General features: G+C 36.2%; 1 protein-coding gene across 2 annotated transcripts; it reads left to right on the plus strand.

Annotated features, from left to right (window-relative positions):
- The first annotated feature begins 5,998 nt into the window (after nt 1-5,998).
- On the plus strand, nt 5,999-10,768 carry LOC115992089 (transcription factor VOZ1). 2 transcript variants are annotated; one of them, XM_031116140.1, is made up of 5 exons: nt 5,999-6,180; nt 6,920-7,186; nt 7,374-7,523; nt 9,034-9,538; nt 9,670-10,768. In XM_031116140.1, the coding sequence occupies exons 2-5, from the start codon at nt 6,959-6,961 to the stop codon at nt 10,221-10,223; spliced, it is 1,437 nt and encodes a 478-aa protein (XP_030972000.1). In that variant the 5' UTR covers nt 5,999-6,180; nt 6,920-6,958; the 3' UTR covers nt 10,224-10,768. The 2 variants fall into 2 exon arrangements, with proteins under 2 accessions (XP_030972000.1, XP_030971999.1); XM_031116139.1 differs by lacking the exon at nt 5,999-6,180 and adding an exon at nt 6,196-6,431.
- The last annotated feature ends 71 nt before the right edge of the window (nt 10,769-10,839 follow it).

Below are 10,839 nucleotides of genomic sequence, written 5' to 3' on the forward strand. Positions count from 1 at the left end.
TCCAAATAGATTCCAATTTTGTAGCACAATTTCTAATTAATTGAAATATTGAATAGTTCTCATCCCTCAGCAAGGCAAAGCTTTTTGCTTTTTTGCATTCTTTTGACCTTGGGTCATCTTTTCATTTACTCGTGGCTTCATCTACATCATTTGTAAACAAATACTATCAAAACTGAGGTTCTGTTTGTACTTTGTATTGCTGGAAAACGAAATGAAGGAATACAGAAGGCCTGTCCATTGAAGCATGCTAAGTTTTATATCATATGAATTAGATGAGATGTCTAACTAAATAGTTATATTTGTAGCAACATTTTCCCCCTTTGAATATAACACTATTTCTCCTCACGCACACCCCTTGCGCTCGCATACATACAGATATATGCGCACACATACAGATACACACACGCAGACATGCACATGTATGTGCATGTATGTATGCTGGAGGTGGAAGAGCTATTGATTCAATTGTATAGCAAGCTTAGATTAACTAGGGGGTGTTTGAGTGCCAAGCCTTGTTGCTCCAGTTCGTTTGCATGACAAGACATTGTTCTTTCTATGCACTTGGTTGAGAAAGGAAAATCTGTATTTGTACTTTTATGAGCCATCCGGAGAGCAGGTATTTCTAATTGATACTCTCATTTGTTCTTAACCAAAATATAAAGAAAAAAGAAGAAAAAAAATCATTCTGTCATAATCCATCAATTCCTTTTCCTATTTATACATACGTTGCTCGTTTCTGCCATTTTTTATTTTATTTTTTATAATAAACCACAAGCCTCTTGAGTGAGTCTTGACAACATACATGCGAACTTTGTGTCTTGGTGATAATATCATAATATGCCCCACTTTGTTCCGTACCAGTGGACTTTTATACTGACTCTACAATATGGGGACAACCGGCTTAGGCTTTCATAATGAGGAATGTGATGTCAAAAGTATAAAATGTTAGATATATATATATATATATGCACACACATTTTAATGCTCCAAATATATGTTGGAATTTGGAATTTTTTTTTTTTTTTTTGAAAAGTTCCATGTCAAGGCAGGAAAATAAAAAGAATAGGAAAATAATTGGATTTAGACCACAGATCTTTAAGTTATCCACAAAGTTATCTGATTCGTCTTTTTTTAATTTTGGATTAAAGACGAAAGATGATTTCTGTATTTTGTGATTTGAAATTGAATGGTTATCATTGGCAGATATACAATGTTCTCTCTATTCTCTAATCTATTTGGTTTGAGTATTTAAATAATAGAAGGAATATGGGTATGGCTGATTTTTATTTTTTGGATAACAATCTGCATAGCCGTCCTTTTTAAAGTCTATGCATGTATATATCACGAATGGGTGTCGACGATAAAGGAATCTGATGGACGGTAGTGGACTTGCTCTTTATACCTTTCTTACTCCTCTCATTTTTCACTTTATCACCCTCAAGAAAAGAAAAATAAATAAAATTGTTTTTATTTTATTTATTTTGTTGTTAGTGGAAAGGCAAAAGGAAATAGTTGCCTAGTTGGGTTTTGCGTCTCTCAAATTAATCAGTTGTTTTACTTTTGTTTAGTTCCCAATTTCACTTTACCAAGTCAATATTTCAGATGGGTTTACCATCTTGCATCTGATTAGTTCCTCCAAAATATTAATTAATGGGTTTACCATCTTGCATCTGATTAGCTCTTGACACCCTTGTTAGCCAAATAATAATAATAATGAGTCATTTATTTTTGTTAATTAGTCCCACATAAATATCGGTTAAATATTATTTGACTAAGTGACAATGATTTCTATTTTCCTTCACAAAAAGTGGAGTGGGGGATTTGAATCCATTTTCTCTCTATAGCAGAAATTGAATTGTATCACTATAATATAAGACTCTTACTGTAAGTGATAATAAATTATTTTTGAAAATATATCACAAAAGAAATAGACGTATGGTAACTTTTAACACAAAAATTAGTCTCATATCATGTGATTTTATGGGCTGAAAGTAAAAAAAAAGGCCGTGATTATTAAAACTTAACAATTTCTTCTTATCAAATGGTTTACTCTTTACTATTTCTTCTTCTCTGGATTCATAAAATTACAATCCCTATGTTCTTAAAATAAAGAGTTACATTTGGTATTTCAAAACTTGTTAATGTCAGAGTTGGACTCAAATACAACTTGATTGGGCTGCAAATGCAATTGATCAACTAGAAGAAAGAGCCTTTGAAGACTCAGCCAAACTTGACTTGTATGGGTTTGAAAAAAAGTAAAATTTGCCCACAGATGAAATTTGGAAAGTAATAATAAAGTAAACTAGACAATTAAAGTTCTTGGTCTTAGCAGTATTATATTTTCTCTGTTTGCAAAGAAACGAAGAAGACATATTTGCTGAATTCAGCCTCGTTGATTAATCAAGCCTAGTAACCCTAATTTGCAATTTTGATTTGAGTACATGTTCCTCTTACAGTTGGTTTGTGAGAAAATGTGGGAATATTAAATAAAGTGAAATTCATGAATTTTTGTTTGACTGACATTATTGGGAAAATAAGCCACTGAACTGGGATTAATATATTTAGTTGGTTTCATAACATTGATTTAGAATTGTTTAGGAAAATTCCTATTTTTATATTATTTGTTTAATAAGAAAACGTGAGAAAGAAATAGAAAGTGAAATTTTAAATATTATTATTTTAGAATGTATGTTTAAGGAATGTAAGAAGGGCAAAATAATCTTTTTGTAAGTCTTAGCTTAATAATTTATGCTCACACTTTTAAAGAATTTCTTGATAAATCTATCTCATGGATTGAGATAGAGAGAGAGATTTCATTAGTTTATATAGAAATTATTACATGATGAATATTTCCCATTTAGACGGCTATGTGCAAAGTAAAACATGAAAGAGAGAAACAATAGGAGAAAATCATGTATAGGAGAGAATCATGTTAATGTTTCTGACTTTCCAAAGATGAAGAATAGCTGGATATGGAAGGTGATTGAATCCTACTAATTTTTAATCACCTAAAATCTTGCTTCCTTATTTTTTGCTTATTTTATGTTGCCTTGTTTTCTGCACTTTCACTCCCCCTTAAACTTGGCTGTGGATCAAGACAAAGGCCAAGTTTGGTCTTCAATTCTCGAAATGGAAGCTTGGAGAGGGGTTTGGTGAAGATATCTGCAAGTTGGTTGTGAGAAGAAATAAAGTGTGTTTCTAGAGAACTAAGTGCCACTCATTCACGCACGTAATGATAGTCCAACTCAATATGCTTTGACCTGCCATGGAAGACCGAATTAACTGTCATGCGAAGAGCACTGAGATTGTCACAATGTAGTAATGGGGCACGATAGAGTGGAATGCAAAGATCACAAAGAAGGAAAGATAACCAAGTAAGTTCAGTGGTAGTTGAAGCCACGGAACGATACTCAACTTCAGCACTAGATCGGGCCACAGTGGGCTATTTTTTTTTGCACTCCAAGAGATGTAATTGCTACCAAGAAATGTGCACAAGCCAGTGGTAGATTGATAGCTAGTGGGATAACCAACCTAATCGGCATCAGAAAAGACATATAAATCAAGTGTGCTTGAGGCCAAAATACGCATATCGAAATGAGCAGTGCCTTGAACATAACATAGAATGCGTTTAACAAGTTGGTAATGGGCCATGGTAGGATTCTGCATGAATTTGCAAACAAAATTCACACTATAGGAGAGGTCAGGATGAGTGAATGTAAGGTATTGTAACCCACTAACAATGCTACGGTTAGGGTTGTCCAACTTACCCGCCCGAACCCGACCCGAAACCACCTGATCCGACGAATCCGGTGGTCGGACTTGGGTCCCGACGCTGGCGGGTCAATTACGGATCTCCTCTTTCCAAAATTCATGAAACCTGACCTACTCAAAGACCATCAACTTCGACCATTTTTCCTAGATTTTCGGTTATATTTTTAGCTATTCTGGCAATTTCTGGCATGATATACACCAGATCTGGTTGAATTAGTGATTTCTTTGCATGATTTGGTGGAAATATCACCAGATCCGACGAGTTTTCACTGAATCTTGGACGGATTTGGCAGGATCTCACTGGATTTGGCGAGACCTTGTTACGTTTCGACAGATTCCAGTGATTTTCGATTTCACCCGAAATCGACACCACCCGCTGGCAATCCAAATCGACGAACTCGTTGTTGTACACAGGTCGGTTGCTGGTTGAAAAACCGCCCACCCAATCTTGAACGGGTCGGTTATAGGTTGGGCACAAACCCAACCCGCTCGACCTGTGGACAGCCCTAACTACGGTAATGGGTGGGATTGGGGTACAACTTAGTAGAGGTAAGGATATGGCGACCTTTGGATGGCATAGGAGTGGAGATGGGTTTGCAAGAACACATTCCACCACAATCAAGGAGGTCTAATGCATAACGCGTTTGGGAAAGAAATAGACCATAAGTACTTCGATGAACTTCTATGCCAAGGAAGTGATGGAGAAAACTCAAGTCCTTGATTGAGAACTCACAACCCAATTGAGAAATAAGCCAATAGTAATTCGAGTAGGGTTATCACTAGTGATCACCATATCGTCAACATAGAGAAGGAGCATAAGAACACATGGCAAGAGTGGCAAATAAACAAACTGGGGTCAGTGATACTACAATAGAACCCAAGTTGAAGCAAGTAGTCGCTAAGTCGATCAAACCAAGCTCTAAGAGCTTGTTTGAGACCATAGAGAGCACGACTTAGTTGACATACATAGTTTGGGTGTTCGTAATCAGTATAGCCTAGACGTTGTTGCATGTAAACTGGCGTAAATAAAGAGCCATGCAGGAATGCACTTTTAACATCCAGTTGATGAATTTCCTAGCCTTTAACAACAGCAGAGTAAGAACAAGTCGAATGCTAGCAGGCTTAATAACAGGAGAAAATGTTTTTGAGAAATCTACACCATTAACTTGGTTGAACCCTTTTGCTACTAATTGAGCTTTAATACATTCAAGGGAGCCATCAGCTTTCAACTTTGCTTTATAAATCCACTTACAACCCATGTTTCCTTATTTTCTGCTGTCTTGTCTTTTGCACTTTCACACTTATCACATTATCAAATACCTTCACAATTGATCAAATTGAAACACATTAAGGATTTTTTTTTTTTTTTGGGAGAAGAAATCATCACAAGGAAATTAATAGGCGTAAGTAACTAAGCACACCACAAGCGTAGTAATTGTAATGATCATTTTTAATTCTATTGTGTTGGTAGAAAAGTTTAAATATAGACTATTTTATGAGATCAATTAATATGCTTTTGGTTATGGTAACTAAAAAAAATGCAAAACAACATTTGATCTAAAAACATCCTCAATTAACGGGTTAGAAAGCAAAGTGTGAGAAAAATCTTGCAGACAACCATGATGGGAATTCATTAACCCTTTCTGATCTTCAAAGACATTCCAATTGCATATGTCCAAATCTTTAATTAAAGTTGAAAAGGCCATCGACATCTCATTAGAGAGAGAGAAAAAAAAACAAAAAACAAAAAAGCAAAAAAACAAAAAAGGAAAACTAAAAGATAATGATGTCTCAAAGAACAGCAATTCAGCCAATTTTATTATAAGACGCACGAAAGGCCCCAACTCCAAACTCTCATGCTGATAAGTGGACCAAAAAAGCTTGACAAATTTTTACTAATTATTACATTTAATAAAATCAAAAAAACAGGTAGTAGTACTATGAATGAAAGTTTAAGGTTGAAACTTGAAAATGAAAAAGCACAAAAATTACGGACTGAGTGTCTGACAGATCATCACCAGTCCTTATCACCCCAAACCAATGAAATTGTAAAACCCCAAAATTCCCAAAACAGCCCCAACTCACCACCCTTTATATCAGTTACAACACAAAGTCTCAACCAGTAATTTTCTCAAATCCCAAGGGCAAATAATAGCAGCAGTAGTAACAAGACAAGAACAAATGCTACTACTTTAGCTTTTGCCGCGTCCACATTGCTTTGCTCCCAGAGCAGAGGAGAGGACTATGTTGTAGTGTTGTTACTGGTTACTTGTTACACTCTCTCTCTCCCACTGTGCATAATTTTTTTTTTTTAAAGGAAAAAAATAGCTTTTTGATTAGGAAAATAGGTATCAGAAAATTTGAAAAGAAAAAAAAATAAAAGAAAGAATGAAGCTTTGGAGGTGACTGGTGAGCATCTTTTTTTTTTTCTTCGACCAGTCTAGTCTTCTCGAATATTTTGCTTTTTCTCTTTTCTTTTCTCTCTGTCTCTTAAAATTTCCTAGCACTTTCACTCTTTTTTATAGTTATATTTCTCAGAGCTTGAGAGGTAGAGAGAGAGAGAGAGAGTCTGTGAGAGTTGGATCTCTTCTGAATTAAGTTTTCAACTCCTTTTTTTCTTTTTTGGATAACGATCAGCTAAAGGGTTCTCTCTGTATCTGGTATGTTACTTTTCTTTTTTTTCTTTTTTGTTTTGGATCATATCTGTGTTAATATATGTCTACTGCTGTATTCAGCTAAATTCATTTCAAATTTTGGTGTTTTTCTTTTTAAGTGAATTTCTGTTAATTTTGTTGGGTTTTTTGGTTACTAAATTTTGAGTTTTTTTCTTTTTTGGTGGGTTGGTTTTAATCAATTAGCATCGTTTCTACAGAGAATTACTTTACTATTTCTTGGATTTTTTTTGTAAAGTTGTGCTGATCACACATATGTCTGATTTGAAATGATATGGGGTGTTTAAGAGTGTTTGTTTTTTGGGTGAAATGGACTAACTTTTTTTTCCCCTCTCTCTCTCTCTCTGTCTCTGGGGATTTATGTTTATTATACTGATAAATATGCTTATAAATTGTGTGTAATTGGGTTGCTCTTTGGTCTAAAGTTTCATTGGTTTTGATAAGAAATTGGGTTTGTTTTGTTTTGTGGATTGCAGGGCTTTGTAGTGAACTAAGGTTGGAGAGGGGTTTTTGTAATGGGGAAGGGTTCAAAGAGCAATTGTAGGTCTGTATCACATAAGCTATTCAAGGATAAGGCGAAGAACCGGGTTGATGACCTGCAAGGGATGTTCATGGATTTGCAGTTTGCTAGGAAGGAAAGTCGCACGGTTGATGTTGCTGTGCTTGAGGAGCAAGTCCATCAGATGCTTCGTGAGTGGAAATCTGAGCTCAATGAGCCCTCTCCAGCTTCATCTTTGCAACAAGTTAGTATTTGTATTGGATTTGTTAACTTTTTTATTTATCTTGAAGTACATATATAAATTTATATGTAATATATGTATATGTATTGCTACAAGTACATTGTGTGTGAATTAAGAATTCGTGATATTAATTCTTGAATATCGATTGGCGTGATTGTGAAATCTTTGGTCTTTGTGTGATAATGTATAGGGTGGTAGTCTTGGGTCGTTCTCCTCGGATATCTGTCGTCTATTGCAGCTTTGTGAGGAGGAAGATGATGCCACTAGTCCATTAGCTGCACCGAAGCCTGAGCCTAATGATCAAAGCGTGCAAGTTGGAGGTGATGTGGTCTTTCAAGAGGTAGGTTTTCTGAACTTTATGATGACACTTGTTATGTTCTGTGTGTTTTATGTGAGTTTTATTGATTAAAATTTAAGATCAGATTGGATTTGTTAATATGTGACTTTGGATGTAAGACATTAATTGGACTATGAGATATAAAAGAAAAGGGAGGGCTAAGGGCTTGCTCTCTTTTGATCCTGTTTAATAATTAAGATCCTTAACATTATGATAGCTGAACATTGGGATGGCAAAAGGGTGGAGCAGGTTGGGATGTGTGGGGGGAGGTATTTTGCCATCCTTAACTAGATGGTGCCAGTGTTTATTAGAGTATGAGTGATGAGAGAGAAGAGGGAGGGGCGGCAGTGAGAGTATGGAAAGAGAGAGAGATGACAGCTTTGAGCGATGGTTATAAGATGTGTAATAATTAAATTAAGCACATACACTTGGGGTGGAATGGAATAGGCAATATTCCTGCCACTCTGCCCTCCTCTTCAAGGCGGGAAAACCAGCTCAGGGTGGGGCTGTTTTTCCATTTCTATATTGACATTGACTTTTTGATGAGGTATTGATGACTTGATGTTTTTGTGCTGCATTTCTTAGTAGCCTCAGTGATATGATTATAAAGGCTCATGCTCAATGAACTGAGATGAGCTTCAGCTTGCTTTTTTATTTTGAAATGAAGCTTCAGCTTGTTTTAAGAATTTCACTTTCGTTGGTTTTGGCATATTAATTGGATCAAGTAGGCGTGTGGATATAATCTGGTAGTTATCAAAAGTGGAATTGTTCAATATAATATCATTTAAAGCTTGATAGTTGTTCATGCTTAATTTTGAGGTTCCAACTATTAACTATAGGGAACATGGGGAATTTGACAATTTCAATGACACTGAGGAATAGAAGTTATGAGAATAATATAGTGGAGAAGAGCCTTTACAACGATTATTCATTTTCTTGTGCTTTAATAAAGGAGATTGACCTGGATGTGCCTGCTTTTTTTTTTTTTTTTGGGGGGGGGGGGGGGGGCGGGGGGACATGTGGCAATAAGTGGGACCTAGTTAGCAGGCCTCACTGACCCTAGGGCGTGGATTTTGGTTTGGCTCACCATATTGGAAAGTTCAACCTTAATAAAATACTATCATAATGTGATTGAAATAATTATCTGTGCAGGTTCCTAGATCTGTCACTCAAAGCATTTGTTTTCATTCCTGGATTTAAGGTATCATTGTGTGGAATGCTTTTAACTTGCTTAATGCTATACTGGTGAACCTAGTACTATAGTAGTTGTTTTTTAATCCTTCCAATGAGAAGAAATCACTACGCATGATATAAGGGGGCAGAAAATTATGCTGTAAGTGAACTCTTTTAGCTAGCATATTTATGCTTTGGTTTTTACTTTGATTGTGTTCTATTATTAATATTTTCCTTCTTAAGTTTCATTATATACATTTTTTTATATGTCACTAGGTTTGAAAATGAGCATTCGCTGATAATTGTAATTGATATGTTGCTGGGATTTAATGTGAATCAGGGGCAACAGGACCATAGTTTTCCATTGATTGGTGAATGCAAAAATTCCTCTTCAGAAGTTCGTGATATGGCAGTTAACAACTTGGAAGGGGCTACTCAGGTGGACTATAATCAGTTTGATTTGCAACCAGATTTTGAACACAACTTCTATTCTGGTATTAATGGTACGGGTTTGTCTGCGGAGGATGCAGTTCCTCATACTTCTAGCTATCTCCCAAGTATATGCCCTCCACCTTCTGCTTTCTTAGGCCCAAAATGTGCACTTTGGGATTGTCCAAGGCCTGCTCAAGGCATGGAATGGTGTCAAGACTATTGCAGTAGCTTTCATGCTGCTTTAGCATGGAATGAAGGTCCACCTGGCATGGGTCCTGTTCTAAGACCTGGAGGCATTGGCCTAAAGGATGCTCTGCTTTTTTCTGCTCTTAGTGCAAAGGCACAAGGAAAAGATGTTGGTATCCCAGAATGTGAGGGAGCTGCAACTGCAAAGTCTCCATGGAATGCACCTGGTAGGTTTTATTTTTTCCTTATCCTTTCTCAATTTGTTACTGGTCATTTATAATAGTTGGAACCGAGTACATTCTAAACTCAGATGACATTCTTTCTAAGTTGATTAGTTAATTCTGCTATATGCTTGCAGAACTCTTTGATCTTTCAGTTCTGGATGGTGAAACAATTAGGGAATGGCTCTTTTTTGATAAGCCTCGAAGAGCATTTGAGAGTGGGAACAGAAAGCAAAGGTCGCTGCCAGATTACAGTGGGCGTGGTTGGCATGAGTCAAGGAAGCAAGTGATGAATGAATTTGGAGGCCTGAAGAGATCCTACTATATGGATCCACAGCCACTTAACCATTTTGAGTGGCACCTCTATGAATATGAGATCAATAAGTGTGATGCTTGTGCTTTGTATAGATTGGAACTGAAACTTGTTGATGGGAAGAAGAACTCCAAAGGAAAGATAACCAATGATTCAGTTGCTGATCTGCAGAAGCAGATGGGAAGGCTCTCTGCTGAATTTCCATCTGATAATAAGCGCTCTGTGAAGGGGAGGGCCAAGGTTAATGCAAAGGTTGGTGTTGGAAGCGTTTATCCCGTTCCAAATCGAATGGCACCAACAAATGGGACATATGAGTATGGGGTAAACACACCGTATGATTATCTTGTGGACAATATAAATGAATATTACCTGACATAATCGAGGAAACTTGGATGGATGTAGAAAAAGCTGCGTGCTGTTTAGTTACATTAGGCAGTCTTGGAATTTATGTTTTGCACTTTTCTCTTCAGTCGTTCAGTCTTCAATAACATGAAACGAAGCTCATTATTTTTGCCATTTGGAGAATTGTGAATAGCTCAATCTCACATGACGTGCTGTATTCGACTTTCCTAGATACTGGAGCTTATTTCTAACTTCTGGAAGATGGTGACAAACAGGGAAAATGGGTGCGCCTTACCCTAGCCCATTTTTCTAACTAATTGTGATATGTTGAACGCTAGAGACCATTTACTTTCACCAATACTGGAATAGGTGGATGCATATTATTGCTATAATATATGTCATATTATGTGTTTTTGAAGTTAAGCCAATGATATTAGTCTTTTGGCAAGCCACTCAAAAGGCAGTCTGCAACATGTAATGTGGGAAGTTGCTGCTGGTATATAATATTTATCTATTTAGCTGATGTTGAAGGATCACTCTTTAGTTTTCTTACCATGATGATCATTCAAAAATTTTGTTTTCTTACCATGAGAATTCAAAAATTTGTAGATAAATGTCATTTTCAATGTTACTGTTGGTCTCTACAATACAT

Source organism: Quercus lobata, chromosome 5, assembly GCF_001633185.2.
Source record: "Quercus lobata isolate SW786 chromosome 5, ValleyOak3.0 Primary Assembly, whole genome shotgun sequence".
NCBI lineage: Eukaryota > Viridiplantae > Streptophyta > Magnoliopsida > Fagales > Fagaceae > Quercus > Quercus lobata.